At 49.1% G+C, this 16,302-nt stretch overlaps 2 protein-coding genes and 1 non-coding gene across 5 annotated transcripts; 1 reads left to right on the plus strand and 2 right to left on the minus strand.

The window, feature by feature from the left end:
- The first annotated feature begins 202 nt into the window (after positions 1 to 202).
- On the plus strand, positions 203 to 11,142 carry SMIM11A (small integral membrane protein 11A). 3 transcript variants are annotated; one of them, XR_439310.3, is made up of 5 exons: positions 203 to 302; positions 3,995 to 4,097; positions 8,853 to 9,030; positions 9,780 to 9,842; positions 10,576 to 11,142. XR_439310.3 is itself a non-coding variant. In XM_006920987.3 (4 exons), the coding sequence occupies exons 2-3, from the start codon at positions 4,086 to 4,088 to the stop codon at positions 9,015 to 9,017; spliced, it is 177 nt and encodes a 58-aa protein (XP_006921049.1). In that variant the 5' UTR covers positions 204 to 302; positions 3,995 to 4,085; the 3' UTR covers positions 9,018 to 9,030; positions 10,576 to 11,142. The 3 variants fall into 3 exon arrangements, 2 of the variants coding, with proteins under 2 accessions (XP_006921049.1, XP_024895288.1); XM_006920987.3 differs by lacking the exon at positions 9,780 to 9,842 and having other exon boundaries at positions 204 to 302; XM_025039520.1 differs by lacking the exon at positions 9,780 to 9,842 and having other exon boundaries at positions 288 to 306.
- On the minus strand, positions 7,047 to 7,165 carry LOC112470676. Its single transcript, XR_003043038.1, has one exon. It is a non-coding gene; the product is annotated as a 5S ribosomal RNA (ribosomal RNA).
- A 4,142-nt stretch (positions 11,143 to 15,284) lies between the features above and the next one.
- On the minus strand, positions 15,285 to 16,040 carry CUNH21orf140 (chromosome unknown C21orf140 homolog). The gene has a single exon (XM_006920988.1). It carries the CDS (start codon positions 16,038 to 16,040, stop codon positions 15,285 to 15,287), a length of 756 nt encoding a protein of 251 aa, XP_006921050.1.
- Between the last annotated feature and the right edge of the window lie 262 nt (positions 16,041 to 16,302).

Genomic DNA, 16,302 nt, shown 5'->3' on the forward strand with positions numbered 1-16,302 from the left:
GAGGAGCACCCGGGGAAGGCGGGATAGCGGAGGGGAAGGGGTAAGGACCCCGCGACACCTCGCCCAGATCAGACATATTCTGCATGAGACCATGCCCTGAGCCTGTACCACGGAAGACCGGCGGCTCACTCCGGCTCCGCCAATCACTACCCGGGACCTGCGCCATCACCCCACTAAGGCGGCCCGGGCCCGCTGCGCGGGCGCGCGGAGCGGTGCATTTCGGGACATGTAGTTCCCCCGCTGCATTGTGGGAGTCGTGGTTTGCGTTCCCGCCGGCGCCGGAGCTTCCGCGGCTTGGAGTTGTACGTGGGTGACGTCTGGGTCAGGGGGGATCCTCGGACTCGAATCTTGACGGTTTAGGGGGAGCTGGGGTGTCGGGCGGCCGGGCCTGTGTTCGCGCTTTCTGTCCAGGATGCCATGGCCACCGCGGCCTCCAGCTGCGGAGTGTGCCCCGCCTGGCCAGCTCGTTCAGGCACCGCGAAATCCGCGGACCCAACGCCGGGGGGCAGTGTGTTTAGGCTGGACGCAGTCGTGGCGGGGCCCAGAGTTGGTTCCGGCCAGAGGGTGGTGGTCTCTGAAGGGTTTGGGGGGACGAACGAATGTTCTGGACGCCTCGTTCTATATTAGGGTGGGGGAAGCAGTGGCCGCCGATGGCCCTCATCCTCGGGTCTGAGCGTGACAGGTGGTGCTCCTCAAGTGTCCGGGCCAGAGAGGACGTGGCCTGGCCCTCCGCTTTACCGAGGAATCGAGGCCTAGCCCCTCTGCCCCAGGGACTTTGTCCAGGAAACTCTGGCTGACCGGGACTAGGGTTCAGAGGTTGACCAAGTGATGCTCAAGGTTCACGTGGAATCCCCCTCCCCGCACCTACCCCTGCTTCAGAGGATTGAGTGAAGGCTTTAGGTGGAAGGGGTAGAGACAGGGAATGAGAACAGCTTCGCAAAGCCCGTACTAAGAACACAGCCTGATGAGTGGCTGGAATAAGCTTGGACACCAAGAGGGAGAGACCACCCTTGAGTTTGCTAGGTGTGCCAAGAAGAAAAAGTAGATTGTGGACAATACATTGTCCGTTTTGCTTTAACTGGCCTGCCCCAAATGAGCTAATAGCGTTTCTGTTTTCGAGGAGAAATCTGGCAGAGGAAGAATCAAGATATTTTTGCAGTAAAGGAAATAGAAGTATTTCTATCTAAGCCATCGTTATTTTTGAGTTCTAAGCTAAGATTGTGGATAGTTCCAGAAGTTTAAAATTTTCTGCACTTCATAGATTTTATGCTTCTCAAAATTATCCTCATCTTGTAGGCTTTTGCTTCAGCCCTCAGATACCCATTGCCTCCTGTTTCAAATATTGCATGGGGTGTACGTATGGCAGCAGAGCAGACAGCCTGCTGATAGCCTTAGCTTTCACAGTTGTACTCATTTGCTGAAGCCCTTCAGGGTGCTATAAAAAAATGTCAGAGTTGGAGCATGTAATTAAGGGAGATGGGGAAAAATTATAATTTGGAGGCAGTGGTTGGGAATGAGCTAGATCGATACGCTCTCTCATCTCCCACCCTCACTGTACCCTTCCCGCTACTTTGCAGGTTGTCTCGAAATGTTTCTTTTCTAAAGAGCTTGAATTTTATCACTCTAGGTATGACGTTGACATAGCTGCCAGTATATTTTTACAGCCAGGTTCTGTGACATCAGAGAGAACGGTGACTAGCAAATTCCAGGGTTGCAGTTCTTGGATTCTGATTTTTGAAATGAGAACACATTGGTTCGAAGAGGTTAATGACTTGCACCAGGTCACATAGCCTGCCACAGGTGCCACCAAGAATAGAGTCCAGATCTCTAGCCGTCCTGGTCCTCTGGTTGTTGCTCTTCATACCATGAGCTGTTGTCCTGCAGTGACTGCATTTTGCCCTGGATGCCACTTGTTTATGTTCTTTACCTTGGCATGTCAATTGAGGGAAGGAGAGGTATTTATCATAACAGTAATGGATACCATTTATTTAGTGCTTTCCATGTGCTGAGCATCATGCTTTACCTTCCAGTCTCTGAAGGAGACTTTACAGATGAAGCTGAGGTTTAGAGTGCCCGAGTGACTTGTCCAAGGTCATACCACTAGTAAACTTCGTACAACGGGTCCTCCAATAACAGGGTTTCATTCAAAGTCTTTTCATTATAATGTTGAGATGTCATAGGAACTTAACCCCTGTTTATATCAATTAGCCTGTGATAAATTGATTTTATTATAAGTTGCAGAACCTATTGACCACGTTAAGTGGAGCCTTAATGTACGTGTTTGCCAGAGGGCCAGGCCGTTGCATGTTCTTTTTAATTTCTTTACTCCTGTAAGCTTTTTGGACCTATTTGTTGTCCTTGACTTGGGAATCAATATCTTATATCAGTTTATTAGGTATGTAATGTGGCTTCAGAAAATTAGTGGGAAACAGCCAAACTGACCGACTATATTTGTACACAACAAATAAAGGAGTTGTAAAAATTAAACTTAACCTTAAAAATTTTGTTTTAAAACATGGCTAATTCCTGAGATTATTGGAGATTACTCAAAGTGAAAATTCTAGCAACAGGTTAAAACATGTTAGGAATATATTTCTTCAGTGCCAGTCAGAATCTGCTCTTAAAGACAAACAGGCCATTTACAGGCGGGTAATGAGCACCTTCAACCACTGTCATCACGTTTAAACAGATTTATGGTGTAAATTCCTATCTTTACCTTATCTGACTTTGAAAAAGTCCTGGAAAAAAATTTGGCTATCTTGAGCCAACTGCCAGCTTGTTTTCAAGATACCGTGACCTTGAGTAGATGAGGTATGAACTTTTTATATTTAGATACTATTATAAATGAAAAGTGTTTATAAAACATTTTCCCCAAAGTTCATTTTATTATCCTCATTCAAATAGCCTGTGAAATTTTCTGCTGCTTTTCTTAATTCTAATTTTAAGTACATTTAAAGAAAAACATCCCCATGATTTTTAAGTGTGAAGCTCTCTGCCTGCGTCAGGATAAGATTCTAGAGCCAGATCGGAGGGGTCGAATCCCATTTCCCCGCTGTGTGCCCCCAGTCCCCTCATGTAAACTATTTTCTTGTCTTCGAAGTGGAGACAATGAACTATACCCCGCAGAGCTGGTGTGAAGACTAAATGAGTTAGCCCATCAAATGCACTTCAGCCTAGCTGGGTACAATTAAGTGAAGTTATGACTAGTATGCTGTAGGTCTCCAAATTTCAGAAAAACTAGGGGTCCTGAGCCCATCTAGCTGACACCCCCTTTCTTCATTTACAGAGGGGACCCAGGTCCCAAGAAGGAAGTCACTAGAGAGTGTAGGTTCTTCATCCAGAGCTCAAGTCTTCTGTTTCTTGGGGTATGTGTGTCATAGTCTCAAAACAGTGACATAGGACGCCTCAGAGCAAACCCTGTGCTCCGGCTGTGGCCCTGCCTTATCACTTCCTGCCTCACCTTCCCCTGAGTCTCCCTCGCATTTTAGAGGGAATTCTAGATGTGAATTGCTTTCTTAGGACAAATTTTTCCCTATCATGTACTCCCTTCCCTCCAGATATTTTTTAAAAACCAAGGTTTGCTTCACACTCAGAGGACCTGAGAAACAGTCAGTCACCCACAGACCAGTTCCTGTCCAGGGCAGGAGACGGTAGAGGAACCGATTTTGGAACCAGGCTCTTACATCCCCAGATGAGCGGAGTGGAGCACGTATCCTTAGCAGCGGCACTGCCACCTCTAGGGCTGTGCTCCCGCCTCGGGCAAAGATCAGTCGAGGGGATCATTTTGCTCAACGAGAGCCACGCCTGTCTCGACCCTCTCTCAGGCCATCAGCTTCCCACCAGGCTCTGGGTCACCTTGCGGCAAACACTTAACCCTCCACTCTGCAAAGCTTGCTCTCTGATCACGTGCCCTCTCTCTTCATCAAAGAGAAGTCTTCCTAAGGTAGTCTGCTCTGGAAACCCAAGCTGACCCGTTTCTTCTCTTCCCCACCAGACCCATGAGACCTGACTTGCCAGCTTCTTCCCTCGTGTGTTTGTCTGATTGGGCCTGCGTCGACCGGGAGTGAATTCACAGTTGATCCAGCATGAACTGGAAGGTAAGAATAATTTTAACTATTTATAACTTGGGTTTTTCTTTCTCCTGATTGTAAAACTTCAGAAATAAGTAGATTAAACCAGGAATCATCATCATATTAATATTTTATTTTAAGTTAAAACATATAAGTGCACATTTATTCACCAGACTTCTGGAGGAAGGCTAGGCCTTTGGGTGGGCATCAGCTGACCTCAGGTCTGCCTCACTTTTCTGGCCAAAACCATTCCTTTTAAAGTTTTACCTACAGTTTCACATTTTCGTATCTTTAAAGTGGATTAAGATCTTATGAAGCAATCTACATGTGAAATCTTTCTAAATTTTCATGGTCGTCTTCCCTAATCTTTGACGTTTGTGTTGCCAACAAGCATTTTTTTTTTTTCCAACTCAAATTAGAAAATGCATTGAAAGCATTCAACTTAGTTTTCAGGGAAAAATCTTCTTTACGTAGCCATATCTCCTGAGTGTTGTGTTTAAATAAATTATCTACCATAACATCAAGTACAGCTCAGCTCGGCTGGGGAATAAACACGACTGACCCTGATAAAACATTAGCTCCAGCTGGTGGGAGCAGACGTTCAAGGGCAGCTGAAGAGTAGCTCGCTAGCTGCAGGCCTTCCGTGGGCTGTCGGCATCCGCCAGCTGGCCTCACGGAGCGAAAGAGCGACCTCGGCAAGTCCCTGAAGGAGGTGGGGTGAGGTGGAGGTGACTGAGAGAGCAGTGACGAACATCTGTTTTATTGTCAATACTTTGAAAAGTATGAAACCAAATAAAAATTATGCATCATCGTACCATCCAGAGAGAGCAACTATGAACAATTTTTTTTTTTTACACGTATATAAGTATAGTGTGATTATTTTCAGATTTAGGATCACGTGTGTAGTTTTTCAATGGTACGCATTTCCTTGTTCAGAACATCCCCTGGGTTTCTGTTGCAAGGAGAACTGGACGGGTCTGGAAGCACGATCAGGGAACTAGGAGAACATAGACTCCCTCCTTCCCTAGCTCCCCGGGCCACAGGGCTTGGGGGGCCCTGCAGGCGGGCCGTGGGGACCGTTCTCCAGGAAGAGGCTGGTTGCAGTTAAGGAGGCAGAGTGAGGATTCTGTGAAGAGGCCGAACGTGTAGGAGTGTTTATTAGCCTGCCTTCGGGTTCCAGGCTCACGGTGGAAAGGCTGGGGAGGAAGGACAAGGCATTGACGGAGTGTGCGGGGCAGGAGCAGAAAGCGGTGTTGGGGGAGGGTTAGGGAGGGACTTTTACCCTCTGCAGTGCTAAGGTCGGCAGGAGTGACAGAGTGACAGGAACTGGTACTGCTGGCCCTGGCAGCAGGGGTCCGAGCCCACACCTGGCGCCCTGCAGCCCTGGTTCCCACACTTAAGAGTGTAAAGCCATCGTGAGAACTGGTTAAGGCCTGGATGCGGCCCCACCCCAGAGTCTGATCGGCCAGGTCTGGGGTTCACGAGCGCCCAGGCAGTGCACGGAGGGCGTTTCCTCTTTCGTTGCGGAGGACCCACTTGACCACGCAGGCAAGTCCTGCTTATGACAGAAGGAGTCCTTCCTGGGTCAGGAACAAAATCTGCGCAGACCTCCCAGCTTTGAGCAGACACACACACCCACCCCACCGCCCCACCCCGGCTTCCAGCCCGCAACCTCACGTTTGAAAAGGGAACCCTTCCCTGTCGTGTCAGAAAGGAATGGCCTCTCCTTAACATCCCGACCGCGTGGAGCCCCGGGAGGCTGAAGGCTCATGCGGCCCGTGCGCCCTGTGGCCCTTCCTCTCTGGCTCGTTGGGCCTGGGGTCCTTGGTCAGCAGCAGTCGAGAACACCTGTGCATCAGCAACAGCGTGTGCCTCGTTAGTGAAGGCAGCCATTCTCAAGACACAGGAGTTGGGTTGTGTTTAAAACACTCGGTGTAGATCTCATCCACCCCAACAGTATCATTTTCGTTTACCTCTTTGAAGGTTGAGAGTTAACATGAGGGATTTGTTAGAGATCAAAGGAACAGAGGTAACACGACCGGAGCTTAGCACCTGAGAGGGGCCCCTCGCTTTAGCCCTTGTGGCGTCCTTGATCCTGGTTGCCACCGCTCTGGCCCTACTCAGTCCCGAAACTTCTGCCTCTTGCCGCCTCCTCCCCAGTACCTTTAAAAAGAAAGTAAATACAGAAACCACATACCTGAGTCTGTTTGTTGACATGTTTCCATTTCAGTGGGTTTCTGAATCTGGTTGCCATCTACATGCCTGTGACTGCTAATGCGAAGCTTTGTGTTTGGCTCGTGGGGAACCACGAACCGTGACGTGCGCTGGATCATAGTAGGGCCACCGAGGCTCATCTGCAGAGAGTGGGGGCCCTGGAGGAGAGTGGCTTTTCCCAGTGTGAGTCAGTGCTCAGTCAGCCTAGAAAATCCTAGGAAACGTTAAAAGAGGTTTATATCAACATACTGGTGATTTTTGCCTCCAAGGAGGTAAAATAAGATAACGTTTAATATTTTTTATAGCTGGTTTTTATAAACGTGGAGTCAGGCTTCATCTCTCTAAAATGAGAACCTTCGAGAAAGTAGATGAATCAGAGGATTATTTGGGGTAGATGAGAGAGATTTACAGAAGGTCTGAGGGAGGAAGGACCTGGAAACCAAATCAAAATTCTAAGCTGCTTATATTTGTCAAGATAAAAAGTTTCAATTTTGTAGCTTTTAGCCTTTTATACTATTGCCAGATGATCTTTCTGACGTGGATTTGTTGTATTTATTCTTCACTGTTAAAATGATTTTGTGGTTGAAAGCTATTGTCTAGTTAGTGTTCTCGCATTTTTACTGTTTCAGTTAAATTAAAACTATTTATTTGTTTGTTTGTTCGTTTGTCTATTTATTTATTTATTTGGCGAGGCAACCCTTGGTTAACCTCACAGATTGCAAGGATCTTGTCAGCTTACAATCCCTTATTTTTTACTTTTTACACCTACAGCACCTGGTCTTCCTAGGCGGTCTCCCATCCAAGTACTATCCAGGCCCGACCCTGCTTAGCTTCCGAGATCAGACGGGATCGGACTTGTTCAGGGTGGCGTGGCCGTAGACTAAATTAAAACAATTGAAATATTTGGATTCCTCCTTTCGATAGCTGTTGTATGCCTGTTGCTTCACATTACAGCTTTCCTCAGATGTCCTTAAGCAATCGATTAAACAACTTCGGAGGCAGCGAGCGATGCCAGTTGTCTCTGGTAGACTCAGCGACCACGCATTTATTTATTTGCATAATTTGATTGTAAATGGCTGAGGGCCAGGGAGAGCGGCATGTATGTTATGGTATCATGTAATGTTGACAAGTTCAGGCTTCGTAGCAGTCGGAACTCGGTCAGACACGCCTTTCCAGACTTGACGTTTTCTCAGTCATAAAATTAGGGTAGTGTGCCTGCTTCGTGGGGATAGTAAGAGGATTAAGGGGGGACATCTATGTGCGAGCGCACAGTAAGCCCTCAGTGAAGGTAACTGATGCTACCGTCCTGTAAACGTGAAATATACATCTCGGTCTGAGTCAAAAAAGTTTGAAGAAAATCATAGGAACATACACGTATATAATTTGTGATTTTATTCCATTTCATTGAAAATGAACCAGTAGGAAGGAGACTGGCATAGGGGTTAGACTACTCCATTCCGGCTCCAGCCTCATCAGGAATTGGCTTCGTGACATAGATGGGCCACAAGCTTTACTCTCCTTGTTTGTAAAAGAAGATGGTGGACTAAGTCATCTTTAAAACCCTTTCTGCCCTTCAGGTCTGTGAGATGCCGTTCTCGGCTACAGTTTGTACTGACCAGTTTCAGATCTACGTTAGTTAAACTCTTCGAGGGACAAATGTACTCCCTGTGGTAGAATTATATTGGAATTACATATGATAAATGATGTTTGGAGATTTAATCTAATGATTTCATTGGAATAAGTGCTGTCTAGTCCTTTAGAGTAATGATTACTCAATAAAGGCTATCATTTCACTTTATTTGGGGATTAATTTTTAATCACACAGAAAACTCATAATTATTCAGATCATACTTATATTTCTGAAACTAGTATAGTGTATGTATGCCTTGAGATACTGTTGTTCTATATAGATTTTCATAATAAAACCTACTGATTCAAAGAGTCATTCAAATATATAATTATTCCCCAGACTTCATTTTAGCCAGTGTATTAGAACAACTCTGACAGGAAATTATAGGAACAGTGAATGAGTAGCTAATAAATTTTGAGTCGTATTGTGTTTTATTTTTGTATGTATTTTACCTTCAAGTGCCAATGCTAATGAGTAGTGGGAACCGAAAGGAAATCGGCATAGTACAGCGGAAGATCTAGAAGGGAGGTCTGGTCCAGCCTCTCTTTGGAGATGAAAAGACAGAAGCTCAGAAAAGTCAAGTGACTGGCCCAGGTCGCGCAGTCAGTCAGTGGCAGAGCGGACCTATCACCCAAGCCCCAGGCTCTGGCTCCTCTTACTGGTCCTCGCCGCTGCCTCAAGCAGAGGGCCTGGGCATTCGGTGACGTGCACAGCCAGGCAGTGAGAGACCAGGCTTAGTACGTCTGCAGTCCACTGTGAAGCCAGCAGCAAGGACGATGGGAAGGACAGAGCTGAAATAGACTGCCATCGATATGGGGACAGGGACCTTGTTGTTCTAGCCTAGTGCCTTTTACATAATAGTAGCATAGTAAATGTTGAAGGAAGAAACAAACATTTTCTATCAATTTGAGAACATGCAGAATCATTTCTTCTTCCAGGTTCTTGAACACGTGCCTCTGCTGCTGTATGTATTGGCAGCGAAAACGTTAATTCTCTGTCTGGCATTCGCCGGAGTCAAAATATATCAAAGGAAAAGACTGGAAGCAAAACAGCAAAAACTGGAGGTAGAAAAGAAGAAGCAATCAGAGAAGAAAAATAACTAAACAGAAGTCAAAGGTACTGGGACTTCGCAAGTGTGAAGTTACACGTGGGTTAGGATGGGCCGTCAAAGGACGTGACGGTTCAGAGTTCCACACCCCTGAGGCCTGAAGGCTGTGTGAGGGCACATGGCCCCGTCTGTCAGCGAACAGGTCTGGGCAGATTCTGTCCCCTGAACCTTGTCTGCTGGCGAGTCGGGGAACACATGCGTTAGTCCACCCCTCTGCCCAAAGCCTGCGTGGTCCTTATCGGGAGAAGTGGTGCTTCATAGGTATGAGGTCACAGGACTCTTGAGAACTTAATAAAAGCTGCAAGCCTTCTCCTTGGAGAAACACACATACTAGAAACACCTACAGTCATGTGTAAATCTGAGATGGGGCCAGGAAGGAGGTGGGGTCACACGTCGTTTGAAACCCTCACCTGTACCCAAGACTCAGAAATCCTACGGTCTACCTTCAGGATAAAGTCCGACTCCTTGGCACAGCGTAAATCCCTTCCCAGGATGTCCTTACCCCGGTCACATTTGCCCCCTCTGCTGCCACTGCCCCCACTCCTACAGGCCATTTCTTGACCACGATAGACTTTCATGTTTCTTGGCCTTTGCTTGTCAGTCCCCTGGCTCAGGGGGCCATTCCCAGGGACTTCCTACCAGGCCAGAAGTCTTATTTCTCTCGAAGCCCAGTGCCTGTGGCAGTGCACATGAGAGGTCTCCAGAAGTGTGTGTTGGGTTGAGGCCCCAGAAAGTTGTTATTCATCTCCCAACACAGATTGAACGCAGTGAGCAGTTTCCTTAACGATGGTGTGCTGCTCCAACTTCTTCATTTATCAAGGTGAGTTCTGTGCTCGTCCGGAAATCAGAGCATCCCTCTGTGGCAGCAGGGGGTTCTGGATCGGTGGTTCCCAGACCTGGCTGATGATGATAACTGCCTGATCAGGGTGCTTGTTAAAATGCAGATGCCCAGGCTCCGGCCTCTGAGAGGTTCCATTATGTCTGTGAGTGTGTCTGGGCATCAGTTCTTTGAAAACCCATTCTCTGAGCAGCAGGTGGCCGAACGAACCACTGGGCCGGTACCCTCCAAATCCCCGTCCATCCTGAGGGGTGCGAATCCCTGTCATAGTACCTTCAGACTCACTGAGGTTAAAGGCGTCCTTGTTAGTGACATAGCAACACTTCCTGAGTGACTGTCACATTATAGGCATTTCGTATGCTGCAGTGTTAGTCCCCCTGACGGCTCTGTGAGGTCCATTCAGGTGGGGAAAATGGCCCCCACCGTGCGTGGTGCAGAGCCAACTGACGCCCATCAAAACGTGCAGCCCACGGGCCCCGCTGCATCACCGCCTGAGTGCAGGAGGGTGCGCCAGGGTGCTCACTGTCAGGCAGCTGAGGCGTTTGTCAGGCAAGAGAAGTTACTGTCGTGGACCTTGCCTTTAAAAAAACAAAAAGATGTTTTATCGACCGAAACTCAGGAGTAGGCATTTGGGTCAGGGAAGGGGGCACGTCGACATTTAAAAGGGTGAGGGAAGACAGTTTTCACTGAGATGCTGATTTCCTTTCCATTCCAGGCATCATCTCGTGTGGCATCGTTTCGTGTGTGAAGCCGTGGCGAGGAGGAAAAGATGAGCTGTGAGATCATAAACACTCCTTCTCCCCACGGACGTCAAGGGGCCGGTCCGTGAAGTGGGGTGCGTGGCTTAGCGCTGAGCTCAGAACTGGCCAGGGGTTCGTTCCCCTCCTAGGCCGGCAGCTCATCAAAGCCTGCAGCCTTGTTTGGAACCAAAGGGATTTTCGATGGAAGGGAAATTGTGATGCTAAAAATACATTGATGGATAGATACGCTTTGATGGTTTGTTTGTTGAGTGAGTGTCTGAACGCACGTGTCTATGCTGCGCATGTCGACTGCCGTTAGTTTAGCAGACGTTTCCTGCTCGTCCCTGAGGTTCTTCTTTTCTGGATTTTGTACTTTAAATGTCAGCTTGAGAGGACTCCAGCCGAGAGGAAGGAAAGACTTAATCACTGATGTGTCAGAGGATAAATTCCCAACCTATAGCTTTAACTTAAAATGATGTGAATTTTAATATGCTTTCAAAAGAATAGTATTTTCTTTAGTAAAACAAAATACCTGTGAAAAAGAGTGTCTCTGGTCTTTGGAATAGGCCACGTGGAGTGAGTGCGTGTGTGTGTGTGCGTGTGTGCATGCACACACGTGCACGCACATGCGTGTGTATGAGACACACACACCGCCGTGAGAGGAGGGAGTTCCGCAGACCCCCGCCCCTTCCAGCTCTTCCAGGCGACAGGCCCCACATTGTAGCTGCAGCCCACAGAGGACAGGGCCGTGGAAGTGGCATCTGCTGGGGGAGGAAGCCTCGGCCGGCCGCCCTCACGCACCGCGTCCCTCGCTTCTGCTGCCGTCCCGAACACGCCTTTCCTCCTCGTCCCTCCTGCAGGCACCGCCGCCTCGTCACGTGTGTTCACTGAGGCGCAGGGGGCTGCGCACTCATCCGGGGCAGCGTGCGGCGGCTCATTCAGCAGCCGGTTGACACCGTGAAGTGACGGAGGGTGGAACCAATAAAGACAGAAGAGTAAAAAGAGAGGTCCCGGGTTTTTGATGACCATGGATCCATCGTCTCAGCCCTGAACTGCCGCCTCGGTCCTTCTTGTTTTTGGTGGTTGGGTTGGGTACTGTCTGTCGTGTAACTCGGTGGTCAGGCCTCCGCTGCTCATAGCCTGATGTCTTACATCAGCCTTGTCCTCGTTCGTAAAACAAGCTTGGCAATCACTGCCCCACCTCAGACAGGTGCTTGTCTGAACTGAATGAGGGCAAGTATGTGAAAATGGTTCGTATATGGAGAATATTGGGAAATGGAGTGTGTGCCGCCTGGGGGGCAGCGGAGCCCCCTGGTTGTTCGGGCCCACGTGGCTCCATGAACCCAGCTGGGCCTGGACTTTCCTCGGGTGGGCAAGGCCAGGGCCAGCAGGCCTCGGCTCCTTTTGTCCGTTTTCCTCTGTGCCCATTCCAGGGCAGTGCCATTGCAGCGCGTCACCTCGAGAGTCCCCCTGGCCCATGGGAGCGGAGTGGGGATGTGGCGGTCGGTGGGGGCAGGGCCAAAGATGGGGTCTTCCGTCAGCCAGCCTCTTAGAACAGAGCCACCGTATCGTGAGGTCCATTCCAGAGGACCTGCCCACGCGTGCAGGGTGGCTGTCACCCACCTGCATCGTCACCCACCTGCATCGTCACCTGCCATTTCATGCGGTGCACGACACATGGCTGCTCCCCAAGTGATGCCGGGCTGGGCTCACCGTCTTCCTTGTCCACCCACCAGAGCAAGCCTCTTACCGTTAATTCCCTAACCTATCGCAGAGCAAAGTTTCTTTCGATCAAAGTTTCTTAAGATGTGTCTCCTCTTAACTATGCCCGGTGGCAAATAGCAAGAATTTCCCTCAAGGAGCGAAAAGGAGACGAGGTCCGTGACACTATGTCAGACGCGGACACTGCTGGACCCCGGGCCTGGACGGCGATGGCAGGAGCCCCCGCTGGGGGAGGCGCCAGCCACGGTGGAGTGTGGAGCGCTTTGGAGCCCTCGACCCCACTTTACTAGTACTGAATCGAGCCCCAGGGAGGTAAAGTAATTTGTCCAATGTCTCACAGTTAATAAGCTGGAAACGAGATCCCAGCTAGGTCTTCCAATTCCCAAAGCCCAGAGTGTACGTTCCGGTACTTTCCCCAAGTCTCCGCGCTTAGGATAAAGCAGCATCCCTTAATTATGAACGCAGCATCGTGTAACTGCATTAAGCAGTGAAACTGGTCCTTTCCATCTTTCTTTCCTGGCGTCGTCTTTCCCCTGCTTGATTTTCTGATGGTTAAACAAGGCCGCAAAGGAGTAGAGTCCTAAACTTGTATTAGATTGTTTTGGCTTTTAAACAAAAACAGCTCTTGTTGGTTTTATCTTGTTCATCTGATCACCTAAAAACGCTTTTTTTCCCCCCTCACTGCAAAGTAATGTGTCTCTATTCTGCCTCTTGCTCAGTTTTGTGTTGAAATACATTCTTGTGGAGTCCAGTCGGAGGTGGCTGTTACGCCAGCCGGTGTCTGGTTTGATGTCAGAGGTGAGCTGAACGCCCCGCGAATTATGAGGGCGAAAGAGGAAAAGGCTGGGCTTTGGTAGCTAAGCCGAGCATGGCGGGTAAGCACGTGACTGGCCCGAGTGACTCAACACCTGTTTCCTCCTCTGTAAAATGGGCAAATGACAGACCCCACCCAATGGGGCGGTCATGAGGATTAAACGAGCTACTTGTTGGTAGAGCGGCAGCGTGAATAATGGCTCTAAGTGTGAATCTGGATCTGAACAACTCCTTCACACGAGCAAGTTGCACAATCTTTCCGTGCCTCGGTTTACCCCATCTGGAAAGCGGAGGTAAGAGTAGTTCCTACAGCACAGGCTGTGAGGATCGAATGAGTTAAGCACACATAGCTGTTAGTGCTTTTTACTACAGAACTCTGGGTAGGTATCGGAGCAAAACCCTCATGCCCCAAACCCAGGCCACTCCCCCTCGGGCCTGCATAGTGCCAGCACGTCGCAGCCACCAAGGAGGCTGGAGTTTTACTGCTCGCTTTCAAGGTACTTGAATTCTAAAACATACGCGAAACAGGCAGTGAGAAGTCCACACGCACGTCCACACAGAGGGAGTTGTCTCACCGGCTCACTGCCGATGAGGAATGCACTATTCCCCAAGATGACGTTTGTTAGCACCTGTGGCCGGCTGAACCGTGGTCCCCCAGGGCAGCCAGGTCCTCATCCCTGGATCCTATGAGTGTGACCTTATACGGAAACGAATCTTTGCTGATATGATTAAGATGAGAGGATTCTAATTCATTTGGGTGGGACTTAAATGCAATCACAGGCGTCCTCATGAGAGGGGGAAGTAATGTGGCCAGGGAAGCAGAGTTTGGAGGGATGCGGCCACGAGTCAAGGAATTTCAGCCACCCAGTCAGTGCTGCTCTGTTACAGCCGACACAGGAAGCTAGCAGCAGGGGCTGAACCCGCCTGGTTCCCTGGTTCCGAGGGGTTGGCGGTTGGAGGTCCAGTTGATCCCCAGATAAAATGCATAATAACAAAGTGCTGCAGGAGTCCTCTGCTTGGTTGTGAACAGCACCAAATGTCTTTTATCTGACACTATTTCTAAATAATCCTGGGAGATTCAGGAGGGAAGCAGGGCAGGAAGACAGCCAAGAATCCGACGCTTTCTGTGTATGGCCATCAGGAACCTGGCCTCACAATCTTATATATAAGTCTGTTAGGAGTTGGGCAGAAATCTTCATAAGTTATGTTTAATACGCCCCGGTATAATTACCTGTATTGTACAATTACTGCCTGCACATGTATAAATAACAATGAACTTTATGGTATATCTAATAGCAGGCAGGCTTTTTTTCTATGAAAGTGAAAATTACCAACTCATATTCTTACAACCCTTCATGAGCAGTAGCCCCAAACTCAATTAGGGTGCCGTTATGCCAACCACAGGTGGCTCAGCTAGCAAGACCCAGGATGCAACCCCATGGAAGAATCTAATGACTTCCTGTTGGGATTCTTGGAGTTGGGATGAGATGGGGAAGCGGGTTCCATAGACCCCTGTTCATGCCTCCTGTTCACCCACCAAGTCCCTCTTGAACCGGCCACTGTCATTGCCTTCCAGGTTCCTTACTGGGACCGCCAGCTTGCCAGGGAGCGTCTGGATGGGCTCCTACCTCCTCGGACGCTTCTCTCTCACCCTCCGCCACCTTGCTTTCGAGCAATGGGAGAGAGCCCGTTGGGCCACTGTCTGGACCACGTCTCCAGCTGATGGCAAGCTGGCTCCTGTGGATTATTTTGGTGGGCACACTACTTAATTTCAACTTTTCGTTTGATGACCGCACACTTGATTCTCTCTTCCTCAGACCTGAACTTTGACCCCACAACCCTTAGCTTTGCTCACCCCTGCTCACCACCAAGCTCCTTGGAGCTGGACTAGCCCCCGATCCACCGACGTGGCCCTCCAGTCACCTTAACAGGATGGAGTCAGGATCCCGAATTTACCAAGAAGTTTTAATGAAACCTGTAGTAAACCCGAAGTACTTTACCTACGCCCTTAGGAGCGTACGTCCTCACAGCAGCCCCGTGAGGCCGCTGCTGGGGCAGCTTTGGCTGCCGTGGTCCAGAGTCAAGCCTAGGGCAGGTGGTAAAGACCAGGCTGGTCGCGCAGTCTTCCTGCTTGCTGGACGGATCACCCTTAAGAAAATTTTCCAAGATAGTAGTTCTCCCATCTTCGCACTTTGTTAGTTGCTAGTCTCCATTTGCTTGGGTTGATCCTTTCAATCCCTTTGCTCACTAAACCGCTGAGAAGTATATACTGGTAAGAATGGAGAGTGTCCATGGACTGCAGACAAAACTCCTTTCTGTTATTGATGATAAACCACTTCAGGGAAGACCAGGCTGAGTCTAAAGGGCTCAGGTAACTGTAAGGGGCAGGCAGAGAGAGTAGCTCGTGGCCATAGGACTTGGCCACCTCAGGGCAACACACGATGCTCGTTAAGTTCACGGCCGACGGGACGTGGGCCCAGGCCTCAGATCCTCTGTCCTCCTTTGGCTGCATCTCATCCTTCCGCTTTCTGTCTTTCACCACGATGGCGCACTTCCCGTAGGCCTTCTTCGCCACGTGGCAGAACTCGAAGAAGAGGCCGTCTTCTCGTTTGACGCTTAGCTCATCTCTTAGGAACATCCGGTATTTCCAGGGCACCCACCCTTGACTACCACCGGCATGCACAATATACCACGTTGGAGTTTGCATGAAATACCCATCGCTAAAATCGTCCCCAATGACAAGACTTTCGGGGATATCGGTCTCCCCCAAGTACACGGTGTTAAATCCATCATATTGCAGTGTCCTCAGGGTTCTCAAATACTGGAGGCATTGCTTCCTCTTGATGCTATCAAACGTACATTTGATAATGACGTTTCTTAAGAGAGGGTTTGCAAAGTGAGGCATGGTGGTTCCTCACGGGTTTTAAGAGCTGGCACGTCTCCATCTGTGGGACGATGATGTCATAAAGGGCTTTCTTACAGCTGGGCCAGTCCCATAGATGCACTGGGGACACATGTGCAATTCCCTCCTGGCTTATGTGACAGGAGAATAAGGAATGCTATCCAAATACAATACTTCTTGGATGTCACTTCTTCTGCCTGGGACAGTGATGGGCAGTTGTGTTAGTTTGCTAAGGCTGGTTGACTTAAACAACAGAAATTAATTT

The sequence above is a fragment of the Pteropus alecto genome, unplaced genomic scaffold, assembly GCF_000325575.1.
Source record: "Pteropus alecto unplaced genomic scaffold, ASM32557v1 scaffold3, whole genome shotgun sequence".
NCBI lineage: Eukaryota > Metazoa > Chordata > Mammalia > Chiroptera > Pteropodidae > Pteropus > Pteropus alecto.